Source organism: Malus domestica, chromosome 02 (assembly GCF_042453785.1).
Source record: "Malus domestica chromosome 02, GDT2T_hap1".
NCBI classification, from domain to species: domain Eukaryota; kingdom Viridiplantae; phylum Streptophyta; class Magnoliopsida; order Rosales; family Rosaceae; genus Malus; species Malus domestica.
In genome coordinates this window covers 5755291-5769835 of record NC_091662.1, presented here as the reverse complement: position 1 = coordinate 5769835, position 14545 = coordinate 5755291, and the positions used below count along the sequence as shown (strand labels likewise).

Genomic DNA, 14545 nt, shown 5'->3' with positions numbered 1-14545 from the left:
GGTGATTGTTGATGCACAAAATCAATGAGGATTTTGGTACAACAGAAAGTGTTAAGTTTGTGACCTTCGCTAGATTGCTCCGGTCACTAGTATGTATAAGTATGTAAAAGTATGTAAATGGATAGAGATAGGGAAGCAAACACAAGATGTATGTGGTTCACCCAGACTAGCTACGTCCACGGAGTAGAGAAGTTCTCATTAATTGTGAAGGATTTACACAAGTACATAGGTTCAAGCTCTCATTTAGTGAGTACAAGTGAATGATTTAGTACAAATGATATTAGGAAATATTGTGGGAGAATGATCTCCTTTTATAGAAGAGTTTCTCGTTTTGTTCTGACATTAACATGTGTCGTGTTGTGATTGGCTTCTGATGTTGACACGTGTCGCCCTGTGATTGGCTTCTGATGTGGACACGTGTCGTACTGTGATTGGCCTCCTGGTTGGAGGGAAACTCTTCTGGGTCCTTGACGGTATAACGTTGACCGGTGCTCAATAGTTTCGGGATTGGTCAAATATGGTACAAACAGTGATCATCACCATCACTTGATGCTCACCATCACTTGAGAGTAATGAGTAAAGATATTCCCGTAACACTATACAAGTTGTTAATCATCCAAACCTCATTAAAAACTTTAATTAACTATCATATTAATTGTATTTTTATTTTCATTTGTTGATGCACAAAATTAGTGAGGACTTTGGTACAACATAAAGTGTTAAGTTTGTGACCTTCGCTAGATTGTTCCGGTCACTAGTGTGGATAAGTATGTAAATAAATAGGGACATGGAAGCAAACACAAGATGTACGTGGTTCACTCAGATTGGCTACGTCTACGGAGTAGAGGAGTTCTCATTAATTGTGAAGGGTTTACACAAGTACATAGGTTCAAGCTCTCCTTTAGTGAGTACAAGTGAATGATTTAGTACAAATGACATTAAGAAATATTGTGAGAGAATGATCTCTATTTATATAAGAGAGTTTCTAGTTTCATTCTGACATTGACACGTGTCGTGTTGTGATTGACTTCTGATGTTGACACATGTCGCGTTATGATTGGCTTCTGATGTCGACACATGTCGCGCTATGATTGGCCTTCTGGTTGAAGGGAAACTCTTCTAGGTCCTTGACGGTACAACGTTGACCGGTGCTCAGTAGTTTCGGGATTGATCAAATATGGTACAAACATCATTTTTTTTTGTGTGGTTATATTGCATGTGATAGTGCAAACTTAAGCTTATAGGGATAGGACCACACACTCAAACCCTAATGGGTTAAACATTGGAGGGACATCTTAAAAGATGTCTCCTCTCCCCATAGAGTTTCTTCAAAGATTAGGACCTTAGAGATAACATGTTTCCAGTGCCTTCGTTTTCTTCAAGTCAAAAATAAAAGACTTGTTTTAGTTTTCTTTAATGTAGTATTCATACATGCATGGAAAACATGGGCACATTTTATGTAGGCTTCTTTATCAAAAGTTAAAACATCTTGAAGTTATTACTTTTGATCATAATCTACAACATTCACCAATGTTACTATAACATCAACTTATTTTATACCGAATTTTGGTCACCAGCTGATGTGAAAATATCAATGAAACTTAAAGACCGATAATCTCGATAACCTTTTTGAACGCCTGTCTCATTAGAATTTCCTTTTCCATCCATGACAAATGATCAAAATTGAAATTTTCCGGCTCAGCGAGTGTGGCAAGTGCTCTTTAAAATAAAATTCATTTTTGCGGGTGAGCCAAATGCTGAGTCTACCTTTGCTAAGTTCCTCTTACCAGGAGGATTTTATCAGAAAATGTCAGCTACAGTGATAAGTTGCTTTTGAATTCGATTTCATTGCTCCAAGTCTTCTTTGTTCGATTTTGCCTCTGCATCCATGGATGTGAAGTTGTGGTTGCGGACGTGCTGTAGTGAAGGGCCATTGCGCGATTAACGCACTAAATGACATGAAACGAATAAAATACTATCGTATAAGTTGGTAAGTATCTCAAAAGTTGGCTTATATTGTATTCTTTCTCCAGAAAGGAAAATGTAGGGCATCTTAGGCAGGTAAACAATTGACAAATGATGAACTTTATAGACTTGGAATCTTAAATTTAATTAAAGTCTGAGTCGACTTGCTTTTCCCTTTAACCAAAGGAGTTTTCAATATGCAAAGTTTTGGTGCGTTAACTTTAGCTTGATAAAGTTGGCCATGACGAGAGAAAACGATCGATATCGAGGAAGCAATAACATGCATGATTGCATGATTGCAACTTTTGTCTTGAGATATATAGATGTCATGAGATTACGATAAGATAATTACGTTAAATTTATCTAAACTACAAGAAAAGAAATTTAAACTTCAGTACAGAGAATAAAGTACACGACTTAATTAATTAACTTGACTAAACTCAAACGTGCTCGTGAAATGTCTTTCAAGACAATCTATTAACCTAGGCCAAAACTTCAGCTTCATGATTAGTGAATGAAGACTCTGCACTGAATTTCACAATTACTTAGTACAACTAGCTAGTGCATGATGATATATGCAAAAGCTTTTGCTGTAAGATCTGATCTCCAACGTGCATGATTAATTTATAAAGATGCTCTCATTGATCAGAATCATATTCCTATTTCTTTGCTGACCATTATTTTAAGTTGAATTTAGGGCTCCAAGCAAGGTATTTTATCTAGGGGTGGGCGCGGTGCGGTTTGGTGCGGTTTCGAGTGAAACCACAATCGAAACCGAAACATTTTGCGGTGGGGTGCGGTGCGGTTTTGAAGCCAAAACCGAAATGAAACCAAACCGTTGGTTCGGTGCGGTGCGGTTTCAAACGGTTTCGGTTTGGTTTTTGAAAAAAAAATATACACACTTATTTATGCATAAGACGGTCTTATTTTCCTCGTATATTAATTAATAAATATGCAGTAAAATTGCAGCAAAAAAGAGTCAAAACTGCAAAAAAAAAATGCAGCAAAACTGCATAAAAAACAACACCAAAACAGCACCAAAACTGCACCCAAAAAATGCAGCAAAACTGCATAAAAAACAGCACTAAAACAGCACAAAACTGGACCAAAACTGCACAAAATTGAACCCAAAAATAATGCAGCAAAACTGCATAAAAAAACAGCACCAAACCTATAAGTTATAACCTAGTTGAAAAGTTGAAAATATAAGTTATATAACATTTATTTATTATATGGTGCAGTTTCGGTTTCGGTGCGGTTTTGAAAACCTAAAACCGAAACCAAACCGTTTTGTGTGCCGCGGTTCGGTTTTGAAACCGAAACCGTTTCAAAACCGCAAAATCAAATCGTATGGTGCGGTTTGATTCGATTCGTATTTCGGTTTCGGTTTTCGATTCCAAGTGCCCACCCCTAATTTTATCATGTCAAAGTGTTTGATCTTATGATTTTCACACTAATCTTTCAATCTCTTACACTCTTTCTTTTAAATGTATAAAAAGATAAAATAGTCAAATTAGAATGCAAATACGAGGTTCAAAATTATTATCTTCATTCTAAGTTAACTTTTTCATATACGTTTCTCATTGGTTTTTCTTAGTCTACGACAAAGAATTTTTTTTTCAATGGGCCGTATTTTCAACACACTGAAAAAATCTCTCATGACATAGACTGTGATATTGAAGGATTGATTTTTGCTTAGTTTGACTAATTTACTCATATTCTATTAGATTGTTTTCTCTCTAAATATTTTTTGAACTAAGGGGTGGTTTTGGTATTTTCTTATTTTTATTTTGTTAAGAGTAAATAGTCATAAGGAGTATGGGCCCAGTTTAGGCGGGCCGGTTTTTTTATTTTCCATTTTATATGGACAAAATGGTATTTTTGTGAGGCAATAATCTCAGCGCTGATTTAACGGTCGTCTTCTTTCTGAAAAGGGGACACGGAGCCTCAAATGGTAGCCGGCAATTCGACCGTTGCCGTGTCAAGGTTGAAGAGGGAAGATTGCAAGCGCACCAAACACGACTCTCACTTCTCCAATTGGAAGGTAAAATTTCTCTGCGTTTCTTATGGGATTGAAGTTTTATTATATTTAATTTAATCTTAGAATTTGAGGATAAATTTGAAATCTTTGGAGATTTCTCTACTGATTTCAGTCACTGTTCGGTTGAAAATTTTCAAATTTACTCCAGATCTTTGCCTTAAATCTTGTTTCTCTGATTACCCAGATTCCAGAATCTAATTTTACGTTGTATTTGCAATCTGGGTTTGTTGACTTTAATCTGGAATTTTAGGATAATTTGAATTTAATCCCAAATATTTACCTTAAATTATGTTTCTCTGATTACCCAAATCCCATGATCCAATTTTATTTGATATTTACAATCTGTGATTTTCTGTTGTTCTGTATTTGGTATTGTAAATTTAGATTCTGGTTGGCCCTTCTGATTGGGAGGACCATTCGCTGGGCAAAGAAGGAGCTGAAAGATACAGAGTTCATAACCTCCCCAAAAAGGAGAGTCCTGGTGTCTATGAACTCGGGATTTCCGTTTCGCGCACCGGTCTAGGCCGTGAGATTGGGAAGCTTAACCCGGACTACATAGTCCCGGTGTACCTTGGACAAGCTGATAATGTGAGGACACGGCTTCAGCAATATGGTCGTTCAGGTGCTCATTTGGGCAATGGCAGCTTAACTGGTCACCCTACTGACTGTGTCCGGAAGGAAAAGGGGCCTGGATTATTTGTGGAGATACTGTCAAGAGGCTACCCCATTGTGTATAGATGGGCTCCTGTAAGTGTATCTCAATCCTGTTTTCTATAAAGTTCGAAATTGACTTGGGTTTTCTTGGAGAGATCGGCATTGATGCTAGCATGTTGAAGAGTGTAAAATCTCATGTCGGAAACTTGACAACACAAAATACAATATGTAACTGAGTGGTTCCGCTACTAATAACGCTGAGGCCTTTTGCAATAAAACACCGCACTAGCAAGGCCAGATAGTTAAATGCAAGCTGGGGATAATGTTGGTGTTAGTGCCAGTTAGTAGTAGGCTGCTAGTGCGCTTGTCTGAAACCTTGAGATATCATGCATTTGCTAAGTTACCGCTGTCATTCTTACGAGTTGAAGAAATTGGAAATTATGATTGTCCTCATCAATTCTTTGTTGATTGTCAAACAGATGGAAAACAAAAGCAACGCACTGAAAACAGAAACTCAGCTGCTTGATACATTTGATTATGCATGGAATACGGCCATTAACGGAGCAAGGCGCCCTGATGATGTCCTTCGAAAACTCAAGAAGATATCTTCAAGCACTACGCAATTTGCTAACATTGCCCAGAAGCTTCTACCTTTCAGTCAAAAGAAAGTGGGCATCAGAATTGAGTCAAGCAAACCAATTTCAACGGGTGACAAATTCGGTGCTTATGATGACAGGGAGATCCACAACTCCCCTTTTCGGGTCTTCAAGCTCGGCAGATCACAGCCTAGGTTGGTTTCATATAGAAGCATTACTGAGGAGAATACTAGTATAATTTGTGGGGTGGTTGTAGGAGATGGTTCTGTTTGCAGAACGGCACCAGTTCCAGGAAGAAAGAGGTGTGCTGAACACAAAGGGATGAGGATTAATGGGTCAACCAGAGTTGGGATGTCAAACAGCAATGTCGACTCACAGTGCCGCTTTATTAGCAACCATGATTCAGTAGAGCTTCCGCCAGTTGAAGTTCTTGCTAGTGAGATCTTCGTTCCAATTTGCGGATTCATCTTGGCTGATGGATCGCCTTGTGGAAGGCATCCGATCCGAGGGTGCAAAAGGTGTGATGAGCATAAAGGGAGAAGAATTCAGAAACCCTAAATTTGTGGGACTTCACAATCCACCTGGTCCGTCTAGTCGCTAAGCTCCAGCTCGTCGCCCGACTAATGCCTAACATCTTTTAGAACCTACCGTAGTTGTTTTGTCTTCCTTAAATTAATTATATAAATTGGAGAATGCAGGCTTCAATTTGTTGTTGATTGTTATTTATGCCTTGGAAATAATGTTGTGGCTGTCTGTCTGTATTGGTACATGCCCTCTAATTTATTGTTGTATTGGCAAAAAAAAAAAACAATAACATTGTTGTACCAGCTTGTTGTATTACATGTCATTTATATTGAACTCAAATTGTGTTCATTCCGAAAATTCTATTATATAACTCATCACTTTGATCTATGATATTTAAAATTGATAGATTTGGTTCTTGAAATTATCCATCGTCAATATTTTGGTCTTTTTGTAACAAATATCCATTAAATTGATGATATTTTTGTCAAATCATCCTATTAATCCAGTGGTTTCTTCAATTTAACGAAGATTTTTCATAAAATGATCAAAATGATTAACGATGGTTAATGTCACTTTATCAATTTTAAAATTAAAAAAAATCAAAGTGGGAAATTATAAAAATTTTAAAAACCATTATGACTAAAAAATCTTTTTCTTTTTTAGGTCCTCTTCTGATTTATTTAAAATAAAATCTAATGTACTTCTTGACAAAATAAAGACAATGTTAATAAAAACCACACAGATTTCCAAAAAAATAAAAAATAAAACCACACAAAGATAAAGCCACCATTTAACCTGAGCACACACGCTCGTCGCCCCATTTCACTACTGCCCTCCCCCATCGTGCGCCGCAGCAGCAGTAGCCATCTCCGATACGATGCCAGCCGGCGATCTCAGGTGCGCAGAGTGGTCCTCGGACGCCGAGTGGGAGGCTTGGGTGTGGACCCAGATCAAAGCCGAGGCGCGGGGCGATGCCGAGTCGGAGCCGGCTCTGGCCAGCTACCTCTACTCCACCATACTCTCCCACTCGTCGCTGGAGCGGTCGCTGTCGTTTCACCTGGGGAACAAGCTCTGCTCCTCCACCCTCCTCTCCACGCTCCTCTACGACCTCTTCCTCAACACCTTCTCCTCCGACCCCTCCCTACGCGCCGCTGCCGTCGCGGATCTCTGCGCGGCCCACGAGCGCGACCCCGCTTGCGTCTCGTTTTCCCACTGCCTGCTCAATTACAAGGGCTTCCTGGCCTGTCAGGTAATTGGTTTAATTTTTAGGGCTGTTAATTTAGTTTCCTGTTTGGATGCCGATAAAATGTTAGGAAAATTGAATGAATTTATTTGGTTTATGCATCGAGTCAGGTTTGTTAATTTCCTGTTTGGATTCCGAGAAAATGTAAGAAAAATTGGACGAAGTGATTTGCTTTTTTAGGCGCGCATCAAATCAGATAGTTAATTTTCTGTTTGGATTCTGAGAAAGTGTAAGAAAATTGCATGAATTCATTTTATTTTTCAGGCGCGCACCGAGTTAGGTAGTTATATTCCTGTTTGGATTGCGAGAAAATGAAAGAATTTTTTACAAATTTATTTGATTTATAGGCGCATCGAGTGGCGCACAAGCTGTGGATCCAGAACCGTAGGCCGCTGGCGCTTGCGCTGCACTCGAGGATCGCAGACGTGTTCGCGGTGGACATACACCCAGCGGCGAGGATCGGAAAGGGGGTGCTGTTCGACCACGCGACAGGGGTGGTGGTGGGGGAGACGGCGGTGATCGGGAACAACGTGTCGATACTCCACCACGTGACGCTGGGTGGCACCGGGAAAGCCGGCGGAGACCGGCACCCGAAGATTGGCGATGGGGTTTTGATCGGTGCGAGCGCGACGATTTTGGGGAATGTGAAGATTGGGGAGGGCGCAAAGATTGGGGCGGGGTCGGTTGTGCTGATTGATGTTCCTCCGAGGACCACGGCGGTGGGAAATCCGGCGAGGTTGGTTGGCGGGAAGGAACGGCCGTCGAAGCACGAGGATGTGCCTGGCCAGTCCATGGATCACACCTCGTTTATGTCGGAGTGGTCCGACTATATTATATAGAAATTTAAAAGTTAGTTTCTTGTTCGTTATGACAGTTATTTCTCCTTAAGTGGCAGCTGAACTAGTTATGTTAGTTATTTCCCTGCCTCTAATGTTTTAACAATGCAATAATCCTTTGTTATTGCCTTTGTTCTGTAATCTTTTTTAAATTAAAATGGAAAATATTATATTTTTAAATTCATTCGATTCATAGGTTAAAAATTGAGAAGGGCGTGAATTATCAAAATAAGTGTATAGATAGCACATTACAAAGCTATTAAGTATATGAACAAAAAGTGAGTTAAAAGAAGCATAAACTCTCCGGAACAAATTTTGTGAGATATTAGAATTGAGTAGTTGGTAGCCTATCTGCTATTCATATCCCTCAACTATCTAACAAGATTTGTCCTACCTTAGAGACTTCGTTGAACAAAATAATAATATAATTTAAGTGGATTTAAAGATAAAATTGAACAACAAATCGACGGGCCATTCACATTCCGTAATTATCTGCAAGATTTGTCCCGCAGAAAATGACTCAATTACCCCCATCATTTCCACATCTTTCTTCTCTTCGCTTTTCGCTTGTCGAACCAGTTTAACCACAACAATGGCTTCTCTAACTTCTCTCCAGCCGACCGGGACCTCCATCATCTCTTCCCGGTTCAAATCCCGGGTCAAACTGAACCCGCACGACCAGCTCTTTCTCAATCCCACTATTTCTTCCGTATTCAAAATCCAATCTTCTTCTTCCTGCAACTCCTCCCCATCCAAACCTCTCTGCACCCCCGTCGTCCCCAGCGCCAACAATCCCAGAGTCCGCCGCCGCAGAAATGGCTCCTCTCCGCCCCAACCCACAACGTCTCGCGCCAATTCCCAGTACAAGACCCAACCTTTACCCAAGGACAACAGGACCCAGTAACCAAATGAACCAAACGTTAACAGAAATGAATCGAACACGCAAAATGTGAGCACCCCATTAAGTACGAACACGAAAGATGTGGATTTGATGCGTTTGTGCGAAGAGGGTAAGGTCGGAGAGGCGTTGGAGTTTATGGGTCGAGGTGTTTCTGCCGATTACGGAGTTTTTTGTGTGTTTTTGGAATCGTGTGATGGATTGAAGTTGCTTGAGGTTGGGAGAAGGTCCATGAGTTCTTAAGACAGTCTCCGTTTCGCGGGGATATTGAGTTGAACACTAGATTGGTACAAATGTATGGGAGGTGTGGGAGTATGAGAGATGCACGCAAGGTGTTTGATAGAATGCGCGAGCGGAGCATGGGTTTGTGGCATTCGATGATCAGTGGGTATGCAGTGAATGGGCAGGGTGATGAGGGGCTGTTGTTGTTTGAACAAAAGAGGAATTCAGGATTGAAGCCTGTTAAGGAGACTTTTTTAGTGGTGTTGGCGGCATGTGCTAGTGCGGAAGCTGTAGACGAAGGCTTTGCGCTCTTTGAATCGATGACGAATGAGTACGAGATTGTGCCAGAAATTAAGTATTATTTAGGACTTATTGATGTTCTTGGGAACTCTGGTCATTTGAATGAAGTAGAGGAGTTCATTGAGAAAATGCCATTTGAGCCTACTGTGGAAGTTTGGGAGGCTCTTAGGAACCTTGCGCAAATTCACGGGGATATTGAGCTTGAAGATCACGCGGAGGATTTGTTGGTTAGTATTGATCCTTCTAAGGCCAATGCTGACAAAATCCCATTGCCTCCGCGGAAGAAGCACTCAGAGGTTTGAAAGGACAGATGAGGGAAGCATGCTATGTGCCGGATACAAGATACGTGCTTCATAACATCGATCAGGAGGCAAAAGAGCAGGCATTGCAGTATCATAGCGAGCGTTTGGCAATTGCTTATGGTCTGATCAGTACTCCAGCCAGGCAAACTCTGAGGATTATAAAGAATCTCCGAATCTGCGGTGATTGTCATAACGCCATAAAAATCATGTCAAAGATTGTTGGGAGGGAGCTGATCGTTAGGGATAACAAGCGGTTCCATCATTTCAGGGATGGGAAGTGCTCCTGTGGGGATTACTGGTGAAGTTATCCGCAGTTAGTGATAAAGCTTCTGCAGCAAGAAAATTCAGAGGAGGATTTATGGCTGGAACTTAACTTGTCAAAATTTATGAGTGTTGTTCGTTGTAGATTATTCTTGTACCAAATTCTTTTACACTTGATAGAAAACATATTTACGAGATGTTTTGTTTGCTCGATTAATTCTACATTTTATTCAGGATGTTATTGAAACTAAAATGAAGGAAGAGATTATAATGACGATCTGCTGAATGCTTCAATTTCTGCGGAAAAGCTCATATCGAATCTTATTATTCGATTATAGGGTGATTACAGGGATCAAATCTCTTTATTGAACTTTTGCCTTCTCCATATGTACATTGAATGAGAATCTTCTCTCCTAATTATACATTGCCCTGTTTGGGTACCTCTTGTACAAAGTAGTCTAATAGAAAATTTCTGCTACCTTAATCGGTGGAACTAGAGCTTCTACGATGTCTAAGGAAGGGATTTAACCTACCGATGGACTATTATTCAGCTTCAAAGAAAGAAATGTACAGTTGAAAATGGTATGAGTGGTACAAGAAGTCAATCTAATTGACGATTCATAAGGGAAGGAAAAGTTCCGAATCATTGTGTAGACTTTAGTACAAGAAGTCAACCTAATGGACTTATTACTCAATCGAATCACCCCCATTTGCACAATCCATTCACTACTACTACACTCAAAAAGCAATTATGGACGAGCTTTGGCGCAACAGAAAGGTTACTCCTCTGTGATCAAAATGTATGAGTTCAAGTCGTGAAAATAGTCCATGTGCAAAGTAAAGGTAAAGCTACGTACGATAAACTTTTTGCCCCACTCTCGCAAAGCGGGGAGGTTTGTGGGCTTCAGGTCGGCTTTTTTTTTCACTCAAAAGCAGTCATCTTGAATCAAAAGTCAATCTACCCAATGAACAAATCCAATTAACTTAAACACCCAATAAGCTAAAAGTAAAACTGCATTACTAATTTTTACCGTGCAATAAATCAAGAACCAAAACATTCAGTAACTTTCCAGCAAAAAGAAGAAAACAATAACCGAATCATGTCCAAAAACTTCGAAAGAATTTCACGCAATTTGTTACCTGAAACAAAATCTTGATACGCTCGAGTGGCGCAACAACTGTTTTTGCAACCCCACCGGCTATCAGCTCCTTAGCGAACACAGGCATGGACTCTAATATCCCTTCCAGGTAGACGTTCATCTCTCTCTTCCCTCTTCTCTGCCATTGCAGCAAACTTTGACACGAGAGAGAGAGAGAGAGAGAGAGAGAGAGAGATTCTGGGTTTGTGATTGAAGGATGAGTTGGAGCAGAGAGGAAGGTAGGAAGGGGTTGAAGGATCGAAACGTTTCTTTTGGTTGTGGATTTTATACGACTCTGCCTGCCATTAGTATCACCCTCGTTACAAGTCTTCACCATGTTGGAAAATATTAGTATTTTGGTTTATTTGAATGTTTGGTTTTATGGGCTTAGCCCGTTAGAATTAGGTTTTGTTAGAGATTAGGGTTAGTTTATAAATAGGGTGCTTTGTTATTCATTAGAGAATAAGTTAGCCACAATGTAGTCTCTTAGGGTTTTGTAGCCGTTTCGGCATTCTCGTTTGATATCAATAATATTTCAGTTACTTTGTTAGTATTGTTCGTTGCGCACTCTGATATTCAACTTGGTATCAGAGCAGGTTCGATTCTTCAGAATTTAATCTGTTCTAGATGGGTATCAATTTGTTCATCCGTTTGTCCGCTGCGTATCAGTTTGTTCAAGTTTGTTCGGAAGTTCGCAATTGGCATCAGCATCGGCATCAGCATTGGCATCGGCATCGGCATCGGCATCGGCATTGACATCAGAATTTGAAGGCTTGCATCCACATCTGCTTGTTGGCAAACTCATGTCGTGTACCGCCATGAGTTTGACGGGGGGTGTTGGAAAATATTAGTATTTTGGTTTATTTGAATGTTTGGTTTTATGGGCTTAGCCTGTTAGAATTAGGTTTTGTTAGAGATTAGGGTTAGTTTATAAATAGGGTGCTTTGTTATTCATTAGAGAATAAGTTAGCCACAATGTAGTCTCTTAGGGTTTTGTAGCCGTTTCGGCATTCTCGTTTGATATCAATAATATTTCAGTTACTTTGTTAGTATTGTTCGTTACGCACTCTGATATTCAACTCACCAGACTTCTTCTCACTGATATTTTTCTATTTCACGTCCGACTCTGCCTGCCATTCCTAGGGAATGCATGTCGCAGAGTATCGGTTCCGTTGTTGAAAGCAAGGTATAAAATATCGATAATATCGGAAATATCGGAAATATCGGAAGTCCAAAAACATAGAAATTTCGATGGAAATATCGGGATATTATCGATGTCGATAAAAATTGAATAAAAACCACGGAAATTGTAAGAAAAACTTGACAATTTTTATTGAAACTTTTCAGGATGTTTATTTAATCAATTATCTATTAGTTTATAAAAAAAATTGGAATGAAATGCATTGCATGATAGATATAACTGATTTAAGTTGATTATATAGCGAGCTGGCAAACATTGTCAGTGTAGAAAATATGTAGTAATTAATGAAAGAAGTTTAAACACACCATAATAATTTATATATAATGAATTAGTACAATATTTTACACTTTATACATTGCATGGTAAGATACATGAGTAACTTAGCAAGGTCTAAAATATCGATGATATCGGAAATATCGGTAATCCAAAAAAATATCGGTAGTTCAAAAACACGGAAATTTCGATGAAAATATTGGGATATTATGGATATTTTAGACCATGGTTGAAAATCGTCCATCTTTCTATTTCGTCACCGACGAGGCACAATCTCGACACAAATTTTTGTACTTCAAATAGGATGTGACAATTTAGACAGAATACAGATTGCACAACTGCGCCAAAAGGCATCAGTAAATGGACACCGTGACATCCAAATGATATCAAGGCCGACACACTACTAAAGTAAAAGAAGATCCTAAGTATGCATTGAAATAATTAAGCTCTAATACCAATCTGACACGCCCCAATCCTGGTTCCGAAAGACACCGGGATGGCCACTTGTTGGCCGACACCTGAGGGTGATGAAAGTCATTTATTATGCACATGCCGAGAAGATGTAAAACATGCATGCAATTTGCGACAAAAAGAAACAAACATAATAAAATAGTGTTGTTAAATATAAAAAAAAAATATGAGAATGCATGACCGTATTCAGAGCGTACAACTAAGATTACAATGGAAGGAATATTATAAAAAGGTACAATTACAAAGAAAGAGGTCCTACATCGAGAGGACTCAAAGATATTGATACGGTACTGCCTCAACACCAGGATTGATCGTACGCCTTATTTCTAAGTTCTGAAGGGGGCGCAAAACAAAATATAAGCGGATCAAGTTTATATATAAATATTAATAAAACAACTACTCTTCCAACGTACTAACCCCCAGTTTTAGAAAACTCATATAGCATAATAAGTAATAGGTTTTTTGAAAACTCTCGCATGCCATAAAAACCTTTGTAAAACATATATCATATAAAGTGTGCTAAGCAATGATATCATAATCGCCCTAAGGCACATACGTCTCCCGCTCAAAGGCACCTACATCGCCCACCCGAAGGCATATACATCTCCCGCCCGAAGGCACATACATCGCCCCCCCCCCCCCCCCCCCCGAAGGCAAGTACATCTCCCGCCTGAAGGCACATACATTGCCCACTCGAAGGCATATATATCAACTGCCTGAAGGCACATACATCTTCCTCCCGAAGGCACATTGTATGAATACCCGCTAAGTAAGCACAAAAAATCACGAACATAATCTTTCCAAAATATATCTTATCATAGCTCAATAGCTCAAACATCATATCATAAATCCATGTTCATAAACATCTCAATAAACGTAATTTTGATAAAGCATGATATTTCATGAAGCGTAAATCTGATAACTCATAAACGTTTCATAAAATCATACTTTTCATGTATGCATTTCTAGTAATAAAATCATGCATTTTGGAAGGGGTTCATTCACCAATACTCTGTCACTGAAGAGTCGTTCAAACTAGAGAGGACGAGGTCGCCACTTACAAACGCACCTGTTTGGAGTTCAAAAAGTGCCGGAGGTCACTGGAAACTTTCTCGACGGCTAACTCGCCGTTGTTTGGCTGGAAAATGGCTCGAAACAGCGCTCGACTTGGGTTTCGATCCCCACGATCCGAAAGGAAGTTCAAGGTGAGGTTGGGTGTTCTAGGCTCGTGAGGACAAGACAAAGCTCATAGTGCTCTTGGTTTGGACGGTGGTGGGAGCATTGTCATTGTTGTTTGTGTGTTGCCTTCCCAGAGGGGGAAGGTTAGAGAGATAAGAGAAATGAGATAAGAGAGTTTGAGAGTTTGAGAGAGGGAGAGAGTGACATAAATGAGAAAGGGGAGGGTCACACGGGAAAAAGGGAAAGGTCGGGGAACAAAGGGACATAGGTGGGTGCCAATGGGGAACAAAGGGAACAAAATAAGACCACCAAAAATGAAACATGAAATACTGAAATACACTCGACGTTACAAAATTCGTAAAAACTACGTTCTACCTCCAAATTCAATTCCGTTCGCGCTTATGCATTCGTGGCAATGAGTAGAATAAGAATATGCTAA

The 14545-nt window shown here is 39.7% G+C and overlaps 2 protein-coding genes and 1 pseudogene across 2 annotated transcripts; all 3 read left to right on the top strand.

Moving 5' to 3' along the window:
• Nucleotides 1-3816: 3816 nt before the first annotated feature.
• LOC103406805 (protein EFFECTOR OF TRANSCRIPTION 2) lies at nt 3817-6120 on the top strand. The gene is made up of 3 exons (XM_008345794.4): nt 3817-4009; nt 4391-4753; nt 5140-6120. The coding sequence occupies exons 1-3, from the start codon at nt 3917-3919 to the stop codon at nt 5812-5814; spliced, it is 1131 nt and encodes a 376-aa protein (XP_008344016.3). The 5' UTR covers nt 3817-3916; the 3' UTR covers nt 5815-6120.
• Nucleotides 6121-6522: 402 nt separating this feature from the next.
• LOC103450147 (serine acetyltransferase 5-like) lies at nt 6523-8040 on the top strand. The gene is made up of 2 exons (XM_008389460.4): nt 6523-7030; nt 7372-8040. The coding sequence occupies exons 1-2, from the start codon at nt 6659-6661 to the stop codon at nt 7861-7863; spliced, it is 864 nt and encodes a 287-aa protein (XP_008387682.2). The 5' UTR covers nt 6523-6658; the 3' UTR covers nt 7864-8040.
• A 281-nt stretch (nt 8041-8321) lies between these two features.
• Nucleotides 8322-10120, top strand: LOC114819498 (pentatricopeptide repeat-containing protein At2g15690, mitochondrial-like; annotated as a pseudogene).
• Nucleotides 10121-14545: the final 4425 nt, after the last annotated feature.